This window comes from Neofelis nebulosa, chromosome 4 (assembly GCF_028018385.1).
Source record: "Neofelis nebulosa isolate mNeoNeb1 chromosome 4, mNeoNeb1.pri, whole genome shotgun sequence".
NCBI lineage: Eukaryota > Metazoa > Chordata > Mammalia > Carnivora > Felidae > Neofelis > Neofelis nebulosa.
Genome location: NC_080785.1, coordinates 134,332,265 through 134,351,967, shown reverse-complemented (window position 1 = coordinate 134,351,967; position 19,703 = coordinate 134,332,265). Strand labels below are relative to the sequence as shown.

Genomic DNA, 19,703 nt, shown 5'->3' with positions numbered 1-19,703 from the left:
CACTATGTAGATTTCATGTGCTGACAGCTTTGACAGACCTCCTGGAGCTGGAGCAGGTGTGGGCCAGGGAAGTCCCACGGTGCACCACACCAGGGCCACCCTGGTGGGTGGCTGAAGCTCCTGTGGGTGTCAAAATGGGTCCTGGGACAGGATACAACAGAGCAACTTCGGTGGGACATTTGGAGGCAGAACAGGTGTGGGCCAGGAGATTCCCCGGGCTTTCCACGCCAGTCGCACCTTGGTAGAATGGCTGGAGCTGGGGTGAGCTGGGGACTTGGGGCTCTCTGGTTTGCCTTGGAAGGCTGGCTAGGGTACCAAGACCCATGCTATCAAGGCAGAGGGGAAACGTAGAAAGTGGAGTTTGCCAGTGCCTCCCCCTCCAGAGAGAGTTCTAGCAGTTTCCCACCTTTGGGCAGTCTAAGGCTAATAAATGGATTGCCTTCACCTATAATCCAGCTGCCTTTGAAACTATTTTTTTTCCACTGTGTCCCAGGGCAGGCCAGTCAGTGCACTGGCCTCTCAGTGATATCCTTTCCTAGCTTAGATCATCATAGTGGGAGTGGGATTCCCATCATTACCATGTCTCTATCTATCCTGCCCTCCTCTATGTGGTGCCTCTATTGTTTGTGTGCAAAAGCTGTTCCGTCAGCCCTCGATTCTTCTTCAGGAGGAACTGCAGCATATGTAGGTTTAGATTTGGCGTGCCCGTGGAAGGAGGTGAGTTCCAGGTCTTCGTATTCTGCCATCTCGGTCACAACTTCAAAGCGTTTGGTATTACTGCAACTAAATGTTTAGGAATCGGGATCTTAAGATTTCTTATTTCCTCTTCTACTTTAAAACTCATATGTGACAGCTCTGGTTTGCTTTTGTGTCACTCAGACTGCCTATATCAAGTGGTGCTAAGCATAGAGTAGACAGCCTATAAATATTTTCTGATAAGGAAAGTTGAATTCTTCCAAACCATTCAGACAACTCCACACAAACAACCATGCTAGCTGTGTGGTATCTGTAGAGGAAAATAAGACATTGATTCTTATTTTCCAGTTCTCAAGGGGTTGGCAAATGAACGCACATGCTAAAGAGGTTTGGGGCAGTTCTTCTAAATTACAAAAATATTCAGTTATCAAATTATTTTGCCATTTCAAACACATACACAAGAATCACGTTAGATCCGAGAGTGTTCTGTGATCAAAGTTTACACATTTCATCCTCACATGAAAGGTAGGTTATGTTTTCTGAAGTTAAATTAATTATAAAACACCTGAAGGTATCAGAGTCTCCCACAGAGACTGCATGAGCATAATCGCATTAGAGCATATTGTTCTCTTACTTTAGCATACATCTATGAGACAGGCAGAGAAAGCATGGAGAGCCACAGGCTTTTCATCCAGGACTCACCCTTCCCAAGGTTTCCATGTTCTCAGTTGTAATTTACTCAACCACCCATGACATCCTAATAAAATAAGAGAAACAATGTGTCTTGTTCAATTCCCCATGATTTGGCTTCTAAGGCAATAGGTGAGTTCAGGGTTAGAGACACCTCTCTCCCACTTGCTATCAATTTTTATAGATCTGAAGAGACCTAAGAGGTTTTATGTGCCCTGTCCTTTTTCCCTTGTCTGAAGTCTCCATCATTGCCAAGAGCATCTCCCTGGGAGTTTGAACTTTCCTTTAATCTAATCCATTTAGAAAATGACTCACAATTTATTGAATAAAGTAGAGAAAATTGATACCTTTTCATTAGGCTGACAAAGTCTTTTTCACTGTTGGCATCTGAAATGTGTTTTCTATTTAAATTTTATTTATATCAATCTTCTCTAGTGGGAGCAAGATTAAAATGAAAGACCTTACAATCGGCGTACAACTTTCCCATTACTGCCAAGATTGCAAGCCCTAGTTTTGCAAAGGGACTTGATGCCAAGAATTTTCTGGGAATAATTTAATATTTGGGATCAGTTGCAAAGTGGAATCAACCAAAAGTGATATGTTAATGTATCAATAACAGTAAAAGTGGTTACTTTACATACAAAAAGAGGAAAATGCACTTAACTGACATTATTTTATTATGGTAAATCTGTAGCAATTTTAGTAAAAACTGTATTATAGAATTTAATAATGACCTCACAAAGTACTTTTCCAAATTGGGAAAATACTTGTATACAAATATATTCCTCCAGTGAGCCATTTCTATTGGAAGAACACAGAGAGCTAGCACTCAAAAGATCTATACGTGTGCATGTGGCTTAAAAGTTGCATATATATCTTTTTTATTCTGATTTTCACTTTGATTTAAAATACAGAGACATTTTGGAGTTCTTCTCCACAACCACATCCAGCGCCCCCGTTCTGTTACCATGAAAGTAAAAGGATCAGACAGCAACAGTGACCACAGGGAAGCCAAATTTCAAAGGGACCAACATAAATGCCTATTTTATTCTGAAATAGCAAGGTTCTCCATCTGAGTTTGCTAAGCCTAAGGTGTACGTGTGTAGTAAAGACATCCCATTTTTCAGGGACTTCCAAGAAATATCAAATTATAGGTGTGCCTAGGTGGCTCAGTCAGTTAAGCGTCTGACTTTGGCTTAGGTCATGATCTCATGGTTCGTGAGTTCGAGCCCCGCATCGGGCTCTGTGCTGACAGCTCCGAGCCTGGAGCCTGCTTTGGATTCTGTGTCTCCGTCTCTCTCTGCCCCTCCCCCGTTCATGCTCTGTGTCTGTCCATCTCAAAAATAAATAGACGTTAAAAAAAATATTTTTAAAGAAATATCAAATTACACTAAGGAATGCAAATTTTTTTGTTGTTCTTTTTTTGTATTGGTGTAGAGCCTTCATTGTTTGACCTCATTATTCTCTCCTCACTTGTTATAGCCCTCTTGGTTAGGTTTCTTTAAGGACAAATTGAGGCTTTGTTGTCATTGTTGCTATTCTACTATTTTAGGTCTATTCTATAGATAGTCAACATGGAATACGAAGACTGACAGTAGGCCGCGTTCACTAGCTAGCTAAGAATGTGTTTCTGTACCCCCAAAAGATAAGTAAATGCTTATCTTCACTAAATACTTCACTAAAATCGTTAAGAATTCTAATCTGGTTGATACAGCCCTGCAGAGAAATGGGTGCTTATGGTGAGAAACAGTGTTAGTACAGTTTCTCTGAAGGACAACTTGACAATTTATGTATCACAAGTGCTGAACATTTTTTTTTTTTTTTTTACCTCGGGACTCAGAAACTCCACTTCTTGGAATTTTCCCTAGGCAAATAATTAAATATATTTGCAAAGATATATGCGCAAGGGTGTTGATATAAGCATCTTTACTAATAGCAAACAGTCAACCAACCAACAACAAAAAAAGAAAAATTTCTAACACTGAGGGATTGGTTAAATAAGATGCACCCCTGCTAAGGAGTATTATGTGGGCCTTAAAATAATGCATTTCATTTTTCTAGACATAGGAAACTGTTTATGATTCCATGGTTAGGTGTTGAAGAAGGGTGGCAGGCAGTATGTGTGGAATTATCTTACTTTTATTAATAAAATTATCCTAGTTAGTATATGCATTTATTCAACCATTTAAAAAATACATATTGATGACCTGTTCTGTGACAAATATCCAGGTAAAGTAAACATGTCATGTGAATGCAGGGAGTAATGAGGAAAATCAAAGCAGGCGATAAGGGGAAAGAGTCAGGGTCAAGCGAGTGTGGATTATTTTAGGTAAATTATCAAGAGAGGCCACTCTAAAACAAAACAAACAAAACAAAACACAACACAGTTGAATTGTGGCTTATGAATGGGGGTTAATGGCAGTTTGGGGAGAACATTCCCTGGACAGAGGGTAAGCCAAATCAGAAAAGAGATTTACAGATTTGCAAAAGAGGTAGAGGGGCAGAGAGATTGATGCAGATGGAGGGTTGGGGTGGGGCTGGTAGAAAAATACATGGTCGGAGAGAGAGGAAGAGCCAAGTAACATGGGACTTTGAAGGGCAGAGTAAGCAATGTGGAATTTATTCCATGTGCTGGAAACGTTTGGAGAGTGTTAAGCAGAGGAATGATAGGAAATGATTTGCATTTTAAAAGATCACGCTGGATGCTGTGTCAAGAATAATCAGAGAGAAATTCTGGAAAAAACATACCCATATGTAGCAGTCTACTTCTGCCTAATGTGATAATGTTTATTTTCCTTTTGCTAATTATCTGTATGCTTTGAATTTTAGAAAAGAATATCTATTACTTTTAAAATTAGGGAGGAAAGGGGTGCCTGGGTGGCTCAGTTGATTGAGCATCTGACTTTGGCTCAGGTCATGACGTCTTTGTTCGTGAGTTCAAACCCCACACCCAACTCGCTACTGTCCCTCAGCATGGAGCCCGCTTTGGATCCTCTGTCCCCCTTTCTCTGCCCCTCCCACTCGTGCTCCCTCTCAAAAATATTTAAAAAACTAGGAAAAGCAAAGGTTTCTATGGTTGGCAAAAACAAGAACATCAGAATGTGTGTGCCTCCACAGAATTACACATCACACTTTACCATAAACCTCAGAGTTGCTCTTAAATGTTTTAAACATAGAATGTTAAGTTTGAGAACACAGGAATGTTCAGTCGAAAATTTATTTAATAACCATGATTCTTTGCGCTCCTTCTTAAACTTATATTTAAAGTTAGGTATACACACAAATGAAAAAACAGAGCTAGAGTTAATTTTACAATAAAACCACTGATTTAGTGAAAGCCTACCACCCTCCAGTGTTTGATTTATAAGTGAACGCAAGGATAGAGTCATCATGTATTGAAAGTGCAGGCCAAGCCGGGAACTCCAGTCTTGGTGTCTGTAGCCCACAAAGAAGAATATCAGTACTGGCAAGAATTAGGAGCACTCCCCTGAGTGGACAAAAAAGTCTCTGCGTATTCCTTGTTGCCAGAGCAGATAGTTTTTTTCAAAGCAGTACGAACTGCACCCCTACGGTCTGATAAGACAGCTTGGAACAGCCCAGGACAAGTAAAAGATTTCTTTACATTTTGTGTTTTATCTTGAAATTCCCCTGAAGCTAGGCGTCTGCCTCACAACATGTATAATTGTTTGCTTTACTATGGAAACAACTTTGCTGATGACTTAGTTATTAAATTACTTCATCAAGGAAGACCTTTATTTGGTTTTTTTTTCGGTGAGCGTAGTGCCCATTCCCTACCTCCCTTTCATGTGGCTGCCATCACTTTGTAGGTCTTTTTCTGACTTTTTGTTGTTGTTGTTTGTTTATTCATTTGTTTGGTTGTTTAGATGCCACATATGAGTGAAATCATATGGTATTTGTCTTTCTTAGTCTGACTTAATTCCCCGAGCATAATACTCTCTAGGTCCATCCATGTTGTTGGGAATGTCAAGATCTTACTCCTTTTACTGCTGTATAAAACTGAATGAGAGAAGATATTGGAACTGATATAGCTAATAAGGGGTTAATATCCAAAATATATAAAAAGCTGACTCAGCTCAACACTCAAAAACCAAACAATCTCATTGAAAAGTGGCAGAGGACTTGAAAAGACATGTTTCCAAAAAAGACATGTGGATGCAAACAGACACATGAAAAGATACTCAACATCACTCATCATCAGGGAAATGCAGATGAAAATCACAATGAGATATCACCTCACACCTGTCAGAAAGGTTTTTAAAAAAAACAAAAAGAAAGAACAAGTATTGTCAAAGATGTGGAGAAGAAGGAACCATCATGCACGGTTGATGGGAATGTAAATTGATACAGCTACTGTGGAAAAGAGTATGGAGGTTCCCACACAATGATTGAATAATTCCACTACTGGATATTTACCCAAAGAAAATGATAACACTAATTTGAAAAGATATATGCACCCCTATGTTTAATGAGGATTTTTCTTACTACCATCACCCTGACAATCCAAATCAGATCCACTCATTAGTTTCCCTAGTACCTTTTTCATAATTTGTCACTCTGTATTATCCCACCATTATATTTAGTGTCTATCCCCCGCAACATACTGTAAGCCACTTTAGGGTAGGCTAGGAAATGTGTCTGTCTTATGTCTGCTTATGTCATTCACAGCAGTCAATGAATAACTTTTGAATGAATAAAAGATCATTTTTGTCTTCAAACACCTTCAAGGAAGATAAAATTGCCCCAGTTTGAAAAACCCTGGAATAGAATTTGTAGAAGGAAAGCAATGCTCATCACTCGTCATTAATTTCATGTGTGCCTCTGAAATATGTTGTAGATGCTACTAATAAATACAGTCTAATTAGTAAAAAACTGGATATAAGCATCCCACAATTCATACAAGCTTCCGTTAAAGATCAGGCATTAACTCTCTGTGAAGGTAATTGGATGGATGCATACATAGCTCGATAAGGACACATGGATAAATAACAGTAATAACTGCCATCTGTTGCATATAAAGTTTATTATGTGTTACACCGAGATCCTGATCTCCTCTAAAATTTACTGTAACCAGTTGTGATTTTGTTTAAGTGCTTTTATAACTCAATAACCTGACACTTGACCTAAGAGACTTTCCAAAGCCATGCTGTCCAGAAGTGGTGGCGTTAGTTAGGATTCACACCCAGGTCCCTCTGTCACACACCCAAGAGCTTAGAGTCTTAACCATTACATGATGTGTCTGCCCTGGAGCTTATCCTTAAATGTGGGCTCACAGGAAAGAGGGAGTTGGGCATGGCTGCAGGCGACAGTATTCAATGCCTTTAACTTTCTGTTTACTTTGATAAAGACAGTAACACAGAGGGAGCCACTGCAGGTCTTTTGAAGAAGAGCATTGTAGCAGCTGTTCCAACAACCTGTGCAAAAAGGAAGGTGGGAGGGCTGTCCCAGCCTTCTAATGGAGTTCCAGCCATTGCCTAAATTGCATGACAGGTTGCACAAAAATGAGCCTGGAAATTTGTCTTGATTGATGTACTTATAACGTACTTCTGGGAACATGAATGCAATCATATGTTCAACCATTTAATTTATGCTCAAACTCTCATAAGTCATAGAAGCAAGCTGGGTGTTTGGCATAATACCGAAGAACAATGGTTTACTCTCTCACTTTGTGAAGAACTGTGTTTCTGTTTTGGAGTGATTTTATTCTTTAGAATCATAAAAATGATGATGCCAATGATAATAATAGCTAATATTTATCAAACATTTATTGAATGCCAGATACGCTGCTAAGTGCTTTGAATGCATTTTCTCATGGCATCGTCACCATCCTTTGATAGAAGCATGATTTTTTTTCTTTTTCTCTTTCATTTTTTTTATTCATTCAATCATAAATTGCAAACCTGCCTTGAGTTACCGTGTGCCATTCAAAGATGAATGCGATATGATCCCTGCCCTCAAGAAGCACACTGCCTGGTGAATAGACAGGCACACGAGCTAATAATTCAAGTGCAGTGTGGTTAAGGTTACGGCTAACATAGTTGAGTTATTGCCATATGGTTTCCTCACTTGTTCCTAACATCGCTTTCAGCTCTGCCCTTCTTCACGGTTCTGGAGGAGGCATCCAAAATCAAGACCTATCCCTTCTGTTTGAATGCACCTGTGCTCATGTGGCATTTCAGCTACTTTCTTCTTCCTCCTTCCATCTTGTACATCACTGCCAAATCCATTTTCCCCCAGTCACCCATTAATCATGTCTTCCCTTTGCTCACAGAATCTAGAATATTCAGTGACTTACCATTCCTTTGAGGGGGGAAGGAAGCCTGAGCTTCATGCTTTCAAGAACTTCCACAATCTTATTAAGATTTTCCCTTCCCACTCCCAGCGTGAGCCTATTCTTCCTGCACAATAACGTGCTTCCTGCCAGAGGAGCACTTTGCTCATTTGTACTTCCTTACCATAATACATGCCAAAATGCCAATAGTGCCCATAGAGAGAGAAACCTTGAGCTAAGTCATAAGCTCTCAGGGCAGGAACTATGTCATGTTCATCATTTTATCCATGTCACTAAACCACATAGTCCTTTGGCTGCAGAAAGTGTCCAAAGAACACTTACTAAATTGAGACCCAAACATTGTTTATTGGAATGATAAAAAGGGACTTTGGCTCTTTAATAAGATAATGTATATTTGCTGTATTTATTAACTCCATTGCTTCTCAGTACCTTGTTCTCTTTATGTGGTAAGATACCACAAAGTAAACAACAATAACAGCAACAGAAGGACTTCTCTATTTAAGACTTCTCACTGAAAATTGGATTGAGTCTCCTTTTACAGTCTCTCTTTTTTGCTCTGCAGCAATATGATGATATAAGGATGAAATCAAAACTCATGATTAAAGTAGCTTTAGTAATTTTAAGAATCTTTCAAGGAAAATGAACATTCTTGACAAAGTTGAAGATCAGATATTTTCCTGAACATGATACAGTAAGAGAGCGAATTCCAAACCCCAGGGTTAAAAGGGACCTTTAAGAGCCTCTTTCCTAATCATCATAGATAAGAGAGAGTTGGTTTTTGCAGCTGATATTTAATTACCTCTGTTCTTCTAGGGGATAAAAAGTCCTCACAGAAGTTATATGTCTACCTCACAAGTTTCTTGTGGCTTCAAAAATTATTCACTACTGAGACTTTCTGTTAAAATGCTGTAAGTAATAAAATCAAGCAATATGGAGCTCTGTCTAGGAAGAAACAAATATGATATAAACTAGCTATTATGCAACTTATTTTTATGTTAACTTAAGTTTATGAGAAACTACATGTTTTGTATTTTCCTCAAGCGTTTGTATTTATATGAAATTTTTTCAATAATAAGACATCAGAGAGAATTCATTCATTCACTCAGCAATCATATGTTTATTAAGAGTTCTCTGAATCCTGAACACTAAACTATCATAAGTTAGCACTATAATGATGAAAAACAAGGATTTTGTCATTAAGCAGTCCTGCACGTAGTGTTAATTCCTACACTTCCTACCTGTGTAAGCTTGGCCAAGTTTTTTAACTTCTCTGAGCTTCATTTTTTTTTTCATCCATACAATGGGTTCATAATAATACCCACCGTTAGGATTGCTCTGAAGATTAAGATAATACATTAAAAAAATTTTTTTAACATTTATTTATTTTTGAGAAACAGAGAGAGGCAGAGTGTGAGCAGGGAAGGGGCAGAGAGAGAGGGAGACACAGAATTCGAAGCAGGCTGCAGGCTCCAAGCTGTCAGCACAGAGCCCGACACAGGCCCGAAGTCACAAATCGTGAGATCATGACCTGAGCCAAGTCGGTCACTCAGCTCAACCTAATGAGCCACCCACGTGCCCCTAAGATCATACATTTTGAAGTACCTAACACAGAAACCCAGAAGAGGTCATCAAAAATGTCCATTATCGGGGCACCTGGGTGGCTTGGTCGGTTAAGCGTCCGACTTCGGCTCAGGTCGTGATCTCACGGTCCGTGAGTTCGAGCCCGCATCGGGCTCTGTGCTGACCACTCGGAGCCTGGAGCCTGTTTCAGATTCTGTGTCTCCCTCTCTCTCTGCTCCTCCCCTGTTCATGCTCTGTCTCTCTCTGTCTCAAAAATAAATAACGTTAAAAAAAAAAAAAGATAAAAAAAAATGTCCATTATCATTTTTATTATTGCACTGACCATTGTAATTCAAGATATTTAGAATTATTTGTGCCTGCATTTTTCTTATAGATATCTCCATAAGAAAAATTATAAAGCCAGTTAAGTTGCATTAATATTGCATTTATTGATTAAATCTAATCGATCATTCCTCTTTCAATAATCTGAAGGTTTTAAGTGACTTCCAGTATGGGAGGAGAGAGCACAATTTGTAAATCCTCTCTGTGAATTTTTTTTGAAAATATTGCAGGAAATATGAGTATATGAAAAAATTAGGGGAAAAGACTATAGTTTGACCTAGAAGATGATGTGAAAGATATTAAAATGACCATGTAATGCATAAATCAAAAGCAAAATCAGTCTAATAGCATCTTTAGAAAAGCAACCCTGGAAGAATGAAATAGATCCCAATAAACCAGAGGGTAACGTCAAAGCATCCAACTCTGTTAAGGAGAAGCAAGTGTAATAGGAATTTTTAGAGATTACAGGCCAGTCTGGGGATGTTTTTATTCTTAGAAAGGCTTTCCTTTTTCCCTTTGAGTCAGTGGACCTTTACTCCCTTGAATTAAAGGTGATCTGTGGGTTTTGAGATGCATTCTTTTTCCTATTGTCTACATTTTCATTTAGAAGACATTAATGCTTAAGAGACAGAAACTGCTTTGTTAGCTAACAACAGAGTAGGTCAGCTCTGAGAGGGCAGAGAGCAACCTCAAGAAGAAGGAACAGCGTCCTTTAGAAGAAAGTTAGAGATGCTAAAGCTGACCCCACTGGCAGTTGTTCATTATTTGTGTGCCTCTGTGGGAAAAAAAAAAAGTCACAAACCCTAAATGGAAGACTGTCTGGAAAGGCAATTTCCCCTCGGAGCTAAGATCAGAGGCTTTCCATTCTTGTTGGTGTCGATTCAGGGCAGCAATAGTGAAATATTAGGTGGGATTTCAGGGGACAAGTGTGGCAAATGTCACCAGCCTGTTGCTGCCTGAGTGCTAACCGAAAGGACGCTTCCGATTCTAGGCTCTCAATAAACACTGCCAAACCCTGGCTTTTATCTTAGGTTACTGGAAGCTTTGCAATTTATTTTTGTTCCCTTTTCAACGCTACATGTGTTTTTCTTGCTGCCAAAGTACAGGCTTCTCTCATTTAACATCGTCACCTATTAATTCACCTAAATAAGGTCTCTTTTACCTGTGACTGGAATCTTCCCTTATTCCACATGCTCATAGAGAACCCTGCTATTGAAAAGGAAGATGCTCTTAACTCTCATAATCATTTTGCACCCTGTGGAGAATTTGTGTCCTCTGTTACTACTCCATGTTTTACCAAAATATCACGTTGTCTTGCATACGGATGGACTATTTAGGAGATTTTACTTCCTATACTTGTGTGCTATATTCCAATGGAGATGCATTTTATGTGGTTCATTCTGGACCGCACATAAGGTATAAATCAAGCAGAGGCAAAATTACCCTTGAAAAATTCCTTAAATTGACCCGATAATGGAGTAGACATGATTTTGCATATAAGATCAAATTTTGCAATCCATACGCTGGATTCCAGAGGAAAGCAAGTCCAAAGTAAGGGTAGTGTAGAAAGAAGAAAGCTTGAATATGGGCAGACGTCCGCATGTCTGTTTAAAAACCATTCTGTGTTTAAATTAGCAATCTAATCCCTCTCTCACTGGGGATTTATAATGTACTCCTGCTTTGCTTCGGGATTTACTTCATTCCATTTTAATAAGAATCCTCTGTGATGTTAACAGATGTCATCTGGCCTCTTTGTCATTGTGAGAAGGAAACATCAAGGTGGGGACTCCCCTCCGGCAGGTGTAAGAGGCTGAAGGCGAGTATCTCTAGAACTAGGGTTCTAGTCCAGTGTGAAAACAGGCAATCAGAAAGCACGACACAAGAACCACTGGCAGACGTTTTGAGAATTTCGAATGGCAGAAATAATTCTTCGCTCATGAAGGCAGTAAGGAAGATGTGGAGCTCCTTGACTTGGGTGGAGTGCATCCAATCGCTATTTTATAAAATCTTAAAACAAAAACCAGACTGCTATAAATACATCCACTCAGTTCATCGCCAGCTTCCTGTTGTGGTCATCTCTGATATCACCCTGCAAAATAGGGCTTTTTTTATCAGAGGCTCAACTTTGGAAAGTTCGACCCACCTCATATCAAACATCAACAGGAAATGCAGCTGACATGAATATACCTGTGATTGTAAACAAATACTTCTATTTATTAATAACCCTTAGTTTTTATTTTGCAGATTTTCTTTTATGGTTCCAGTCATTTCATTTTTTTTTTCCTGTGGGTAGGCCTTTGAAATTCTCAAAGAAGGCCCGAGGCTGGGGGATGAACCCTAATGCCGGGTGGATAAACTGGCCTTTCTGAAGGAATAGCTCTATCATTCTGAAGGGCAGTTACTACTTTTGTCCCCTTCCCTGAAAAGGAAGAGTAAAAGGTCCTCGGTTTGTGAAAACATAAAGTTTTCTCCAGAAAGTATACCTCCCAATGCATAGATTTTCATCTTTCAGGGTGCGAGGGTGATTTCTGACAAACTGTTGCTTGATAAAACTATAAAATTAGAAAATCAGATTTGCTCTGTAAGACCGGTAAATGAAAATATTACTTTTCTTCATAGCGAATTCTTAGCCGGCCCTAGAAAGTTCAAGAGAAAGTAGCGTGCTTCAAAGAGAATGAACACCTAGAGTGTCACGTCACTGGTGCCCACGTTGTTTGGATGAATTGCAAACACACTTGTTTCCTGTTTTTGCACAGCCTCCATAGTGATTGGGAAATGGTGGTGTGAGATGGAGCCTTGTCTAGAAGGAGAAGAATGTAAAACACTACCTGATAATTCCGGTTGGATGTGCGCTACAGGCAATAAAATTAAGACCACAAGAGTAAGTGTATTTCTTTCAAATATCTCATGCATGTTACCAACCATACTGTGTTGCCTTTGAGTTGCACAACAGCATCCAGGGAAGCTTTGAACAGGAGATAAGAAGACCTTTTCCCTGACAGAAAACATTCTTAACTGTTCATATCAGTGTCCATCCAGCAACAAGAAGTTAGACATGGAACTTGACTTTTCCCTGCTGAGCAGTTTAGCGTTTGTGTGACTGGGTCACAAATGAAGCTGGATTAGCATAGCCAAAAGGAAGAAGACCGGTAAAGCAATTAGTCGCATAATTCAGCCAACTACTACGGTGCTCAAAATAGATAATAAAATAAGAGTCCTGCCTAATTTGTCCAGATGGTTTGCGGAAGAGGGCTGCATTTAAGTACAGCCATTTTCTACATGTTCTTTAAAAGAATTATTTGATGATCTTTTAAATGAGTGAAAAGTTTTTGTGATGTGAATTATCATTCCTTGGTTTCTGTGGTAAAATAAGGAGCTATCTTCAAAATACATAACAACCTATATGGTGAGGCCATCCAACCCATGAGAATTGATATCATGTTGCCAGAGCAGTTTGGAAAAGCCCAGGTAGGATAGCCATTGGCCCTGTAGATAATAGATCATGGGAAAGTATGGGAGTCCTAAAGAGGGCAGGGTAGAAAGTGTAGCTCAGAGCACTTAAGACAGTATTTATTCAAATGTAGTACAATATTTTAATTACATAATTACAATCATGTCAATATTTTAATAACTAGCATGGTTTTATGTATATATATCATGTGGCTCTCAGCCCTGTTGTGTGTATATGTGTTTTAATGTACTGGGTATTGTTGAAAGCCAGATCCACCAGTTATAAATCCCAACATGCTGAACTTGTAGCCTTCCAAAAGGGTGACTCAAATTTCAAAGGTCATCTCTAATTCCCACCCCTATATAATGAGTCTTAAATTGATCTTTTTTCTCAGCATTATCTTCTCAAGAAATAACATTGGTACTGGCAGCCCCGTGATACAGAAAACATAATATCTTATAAAACATATCTTTCATACATAAGATAAGTGGAGACTCTTCTGCATATCCAATTTCATTGCCTATATTGACTGCATTAAGCAGTAAATTGTTATACCTCATTGGCTTGTGGCCAAGAGAGGTTCCTGAACCGTCCTAGCTTGTTAACATGCATTCATGCACCTGAGATGCTCAGCTTGGATTATCATATTTCACTTCAAAGAAACAGCCTCAGGAGAGATTATTCAAAAATGAACCCAGTTCATGACACTTACCTCCAGAAACCATCTTCATTAACTGATGGAGAGTGGATTTCATATTTCCCTTTGGTTACATTTTGCCTGAAACTAATTTTATGAAACAATCTGAAGATGCCCTTCCAAGTCAGTTTTCAGATACTCTGAATTATCATCAGTACGATTGGAATTCGATCACCATTGTTTAAAACAGGTTGCTGTTGTATTTTCTGCCAAAACTCTATTTCCTCTTCCAAATGATAACTGATCTCCCTTTATTGAATATAAACCCTACTCTTATGGTTCCTCCAGACCTGAAACTCAGTCAAGAATAAGAATACAAGTCAAATTACTTCAGGATTTGAGTATGTGAGATTCCAAGGGTACCAACTAGGAGACTCTTTGGAAAATAGAATATAAATAAACAAAACACAGAAATTGTTAATGCTACTTTTTATGACTATGTAACACTCTTTTTTTTTTTTTGGCCTCTGTAGGGTATATTTTAAAACACTGTGAATACATCCTAGACATTTTCTTTCCTCACAGAAGTACAGTGCAGGTCTGATCACAATAGTAGAGGCTGGAGCACAGCCTCTGTGTTTGCTACTGTCCTGGGTGGGCTGAATGCAACCCGACAGTTGAGTGTACAAGAGAAATAAATCCCCCATGCAGTTGGTTTGAAAGCAGAGGATGTACCTGTTCTGATATGTGCATCCATTTCAAGCGAGGAAATAAGAGGTTGCTCTACAGTCGTGTGAGCAACACATCACTCAACTAATAAATCTCAACTCTGTCTTTAGAGAAGGAAAAGAAAACACTAAGCTGTACTTTTTACACCTTGAGAGGACTCAGACATTACTACTGACTTAAATTTTCTCCCCACTTCCTTACAAAGAAATTCACAGTGAAATAAGCACTTTTAAACACAAAGGCACCAATTAACTTCAGCTGATACATACAGGAGCTTTCCATTCTGTATAAATGGCAGGCCAACACCAGTCCTTAGATTATAGGCTCCAAAATAGGTTTTATATTAATTTTTCTAGTATGCCCCATGTGTTTTTCCCTGTCACAGTGTAAATATGCCTGTACACTTCAAGTATTGACTCTGGCAGTTTAACTTTCAAAACAGTTGAATAAACAGATGCACTTTAATTGTGAGTCGTAGGTTTTCAATGTTCTACTCTTATTTAAGAGGTAATCTTTAGGATAAAAAATTCAAGTTCTTCTCAAAGAGGAAAAATTTTTTTAAATCACCTCTTTGGTTCTTACATATAAGACTGATTCAAAGAGAGTGGTCTCAGTAAAAAAACAAAACAAAACAAAACAAAAACAACAAAAAAAAAAAACACAGAAGAAACATCCCCAGATTGTTAATGGCAACTGCGAGTTTCCGTCATACTGTTATTTTTTAAAAGTAACGCCAATATGAAGATATTTGCAAGATAGAGTCCTAAGATGTCATTTTCCCTATATAGGTTTTTTCAAAACCTTCCTATTATGAATTACTTCCCAAATAATCACCCTGAGTCAAAATTCTCAGCAGTCTGTGCAGTGTAGATAAACAAAAGATGTTTCAAAGTGTGATCTAATTCAAAGTTGCGTGGTGCTCATTTTTTAAGGCTGCTGGAGAGTAGAAATTCATTGTTTGATTTAAAGGACCAGGCACCCCAGAATATGAACTAGCCAGGACAACAGGCCACAGTCTGAAGGAGAACCTTGGGGAAACTAGATCTGGGTGACAATATAACCTACAGAAGGAAGGAGAAAAGATAAGTAGAATGAGGCACAGGCTTCCCTTTCAGGAGACTGGAGAGAATAAGTCTTAGGAAAGAGGAAGCTTCCTGAATGTCATTTTACGGAGAGAAGGTAGTCACCCTTGAGAAGTTTTCCAAAACCCAGCATGGGGTACAATAAAGCTGGTGCCAGAAACCCTCCTGGGAAGAAGCCTGGTACATCTGGGTGAAGTTTCATGGCTAGATTTTAAACTACACCTGCTCGACCATTGCTTCAATTGTTTCCTTGAATTACTTTGTTGGTAGTTTGTGGCAAGACAAACCAATCCAGATATTCACAAGAGGTAGTTTCCTATGGTTTTACATAAATATTGGTTTATTTTTTTTCTTTAAACGTAACATAAGTTTGAGGGGCCCCTGGTGGCTCAGGTCATGGGATCCAGCCCCATGTCAGCCTCCATGCAGGGCATGGAGCCTGCTTTAGACTCTCTCTCTCTCTCCTTCTGCCCCTGTCCCCTGCTCGCATGTTCTCTCCCTCAAAAATAGAAATAAAAATAAAAACATTTCTGAAAAGAAACAAAAAAAGCGCTTAAGTTTGAAAGTTGGGGGCGCTGTTGGGAAATTGGCTCTACAGATTTTGGATTTGCCACTCTCCATAATCAGATGAGCTAATTCCCTATAATCAATATTATATTTAATGTATATGAAATAATAATACATAATATTCTATAATATAGTACATATTTAAAAAAAAATAAGCTGGGGATGCTGTATCTAATGCATTCAGGAAGAAATGTATATACTCTATGCATTCAAGAATAATGCTTTAATTTATAAAGACAGACTTGCCCCAGAGGAAATAAGTTGTTTGACAATGCTGTAATAATTCACATATAAAAAGGGAACATTGGCTTTGGGGGACATAACAAGGCAGGGAATGAAATGAGGAGAAAACCAAAGTCACTAGGAAGGCAAAATTAACAGGTTAAAATAGTAGAACATAATCTGGTATAATACCTGGGAAATTATCAAGTAACTTTGGATTTCCTTCAACCCAATATGTTAGTGTCTTTCAGACTCCTGGGAAAATGAGCAGTTAGATATACACAACATAGAGTCAAGTTCCATTCCCTAAAAGGCCGTGTTAGACTGCCCATCTCACCACAATGGCTGTCCAGCCAAATTGATGTTTCACACAAATGCACTACTGTCATTTGCCCACACTCACCTGGGCCCATCCTCCTAACGGTGACTCTGACCTCACATGACTCCATCCATTCTCATCAGCCAGTGTTTTTTATATTACAGAAGGGCAAACTTCCAGCTGTGACACATCCCAGCTTCATCACTCAAAATTCCATCAGGTGTCAAGGGTTATAAAAGCCTTTACTATCCTGATGTTCAGACCATTTTGTATGAACTAGCTTTAAGAGAGAAGGGTAGGAGGGAGAGTGTGGATTTGGAAATTTCCAGAAGGAAAAACAAATCAATTTATGCCGTCACAATTGCCCCTGGGTCCAAGTGAACTCATCCATTTCTTTGGCCAATAAATATATTTAAGCCTCTGCTCTGTAAAGTTAATGTGTGAAGGTCTTGGGATGTGATGACCAACCTCCTGTTCTTACATGGAGGATAGGGCCTAAGGTTGGGTAGTGCGGGGTAGAGATGGTAAGTTGATAGAGATAAAAGAAAGGCAACCCATTTCAGTTTTATAAATGTCACTTTCTCCCTCCTTTTGGTGAAAAATAAGACAGTGGAAACAGGAGGTGATACACGTTACCAGAATGTAGGAAACCAAGGTTTGGAAGAATCTGTCATTTCTAAGGAGAGGATAAAAAAAATAATAAGTGTGTGAAGATTTCTTACACATGCTGCCCATGGCACAACCAACTTTTGAAAGGCAACTTTATTACTATTCCTATCCAACCTTAAAATCTTTTAATGGACTCCACCCCTGGACCCAGAACACTCAATTTCTAAGACTATAAAGAACCAAGAGATTATGAAGAAAAATGCCTATTCCTAGAACTCTAAAGTAGAACCTTCAACTCTATTAGAATCATCATTTCTGCCCTAAACCAGTGACACTCTGTGCATGTATCCTGTTGAATGTTAGAGTCTTTGGGCCATATTCAAATAGATTAAATGGCATCATTAGTTATAGGAGTATGCTCTTGGTTACTCTTGAATACTATGTCACTGAGAGGAAGAGTTCCTCAACCTGCAAAGCCCTCCTGTGTTCCTAAGAAAATGTGTTCGAAACTTGGCAGTGACTTTACCTTATGGCCACCCCTCTACCTGTCACAGCAAGCCAGCTTGACAAGGTCATAGAATGACCTACTCAGTTCAAATTCTCATCAGACATAGGACTAACTACATAATTTGAAGGGCTCAGTACAAAAATGAAAACATGGCATCTCTAGTTTAAAAATTAGTAATAATTTCAAGACTTCAATAGAAGATCATTAAATGAAGTGTGGGGCCCTTTCCAGCACAGGGCTCTATGCAACTGCATATGTGACATGCTCATGAAGCCAATCATCGTTATTCATTGCTCCAAGAGTCCATTTCCTCGGTTGTGGCAAAATAACTTTAATGAACTGATAAAAATATGATGGCCTGTCAGTGTGCTTTTTTATCACCATTTTAGAACTACGGTTGTAGACTAACATTTTTGGCTTCAGATCACTTGAAAGAAGCCACATACTAAAAATTCAAGATGTCCTCATTTTCTGCCTAGTCACCTTTCTTTATGCCTTCATTTTGTTCTTTTCTCCCTGAAATTTCTTTCTGTCTTTGGTTTCAGATTCACCCAAGAACCTAATGGAAGCATTTGTTATAGTAGCAAAGGAAAACCACCTCTGCAGAAAATACATTTTAAGAATTTAAAACATCTTACACATTACAAGCCAAATGGATTTCTTATTTGCACTTTGACTGGTTACCAGAAAATCACAGTGCTTTTACTGTGTGTCATGAAGTATCCTATAATGAGAAGACCCTGCATTTTTGGCAACACCATGGAAAGTGGGTTTAAAAAAAGGGTTTTCTCCATGAAAATTTTTGGGATTATGAAGAACGATCAACTATCTTCTAATTTGGATCTATAGTTACTTTGTACCATTTTAAATATATGTATATATATAATATTTTGAAATATTATATATTCTCTTCAAGAAATGAACAATACCACAGTTTGAGGCGGCTGGTGTACCTCTTTGAGTTTGGATGTCTTGTTTTGTTTTGTTGCATTTCTTTTTCTCTTGGCGAGGAAGACATGTGCCCTTCTGAAATTTCAACATGGCACTCACGCTGGAAGGCCAGCTACAGGTGGACTCCTGGAATCTGAGGCATCATAACAATACTGAATCGAGAGCTTCCTTCTGTTTCTACCAGATGGCCCAAGGAAGCACATCGTCCTGTTTTATTGCTTTCTACCCTGTGCAATATTAGCATGCAAGCTTGGCTTACATAACCATACTTTATATTCAATTGATATATAATAACCATCCTAACCTCTTCCAGGAAAGTATTTTTAGAACTACTAGCTTTTCCACAGATAAGAAAAATAAGAATTCTTGAGGGAGCTGCTCCACCGTGCTATTAAGACTCTGGCAAAATTATGGTAGAATACGGATCCCTGTATTAATAAGTTCTGTAAATACAATGTCTTAAGGCTTTGTATAGCTGTCCTAGACTGCAGAAATGTCCTCCAATGAAATCCAAAGTCTGGCATCATTAAGTACATAGTGCTGTAGCAACAAGTCTTATCATGGTACCTCTTTCTATGTTTGATTTGCTTTTTTCATGAGTATTCAAATCTCTTCTGGTGAGACAGGAAGACCATTAAAGCAATTAGGTTTCAAAATGATCTATGTGACCAAATGCTGGACAGCCCTATTAAAGTGGTAAATAACTTCTTTCTAAACCTACTTGTCCTCTTTATTTGCCATTTATTTTTCCTGAGTCAGTTTTAGCCAAATCCACAGAACACCCTGCTTAGAGACTCGTAGTCACCCAGAATTTTTCCATGACATCTTTGCTACAATCACAGCCAATATTTCCAACCCCAGTATTCTGAAAATCAGAAATTCATTACTATGACTGCTGTGTTCTCAGCCAGCAAGATTAAATGTCAAATCCCATTATTGGGTTTCTGTACTGGTCACTTGGACAATACATATGGGGCTCCCATCCCGAAAAAAGAAATTCTTGTCCATCTTCTCTTTCTAAAAGTTACTC

The 19,703-nt window shown here is 38.7% G+C and overlaps 1 protein-coding gene across 3 annotated transcripts in view; it reads left to right on the top strand.

Moving 5' to 3' along the window:
• Positions 1-19,389, top strand: part of TAFA1 (TAFA chemokine like family member 1) — a 509,748-nt gene extending 490,359 nt beyond the window's left edge. For all 3 annotated transcript variants that reach the window (XM_058726234.1, XM_058726232.1, XM_058726233.1), the window contains 2 exons: positions 12,355-12,479; positions 18,268-19,389. In XM_058726234.1, the coding sequence (XP_058582217.1) occupies positions 12,355-12,479; positions 18,268-18,285 (143 nt within the window). In that variant the 3' untranslated portion in view covers positions 18,286-19,389. The remainder of the gene's footprint in view (positions 1-12,354; positions 12,480-18,267) is intronic.
• The last annotated feature ends 314 nt before the right edge of the window (positions 19,390-19,703 follow it).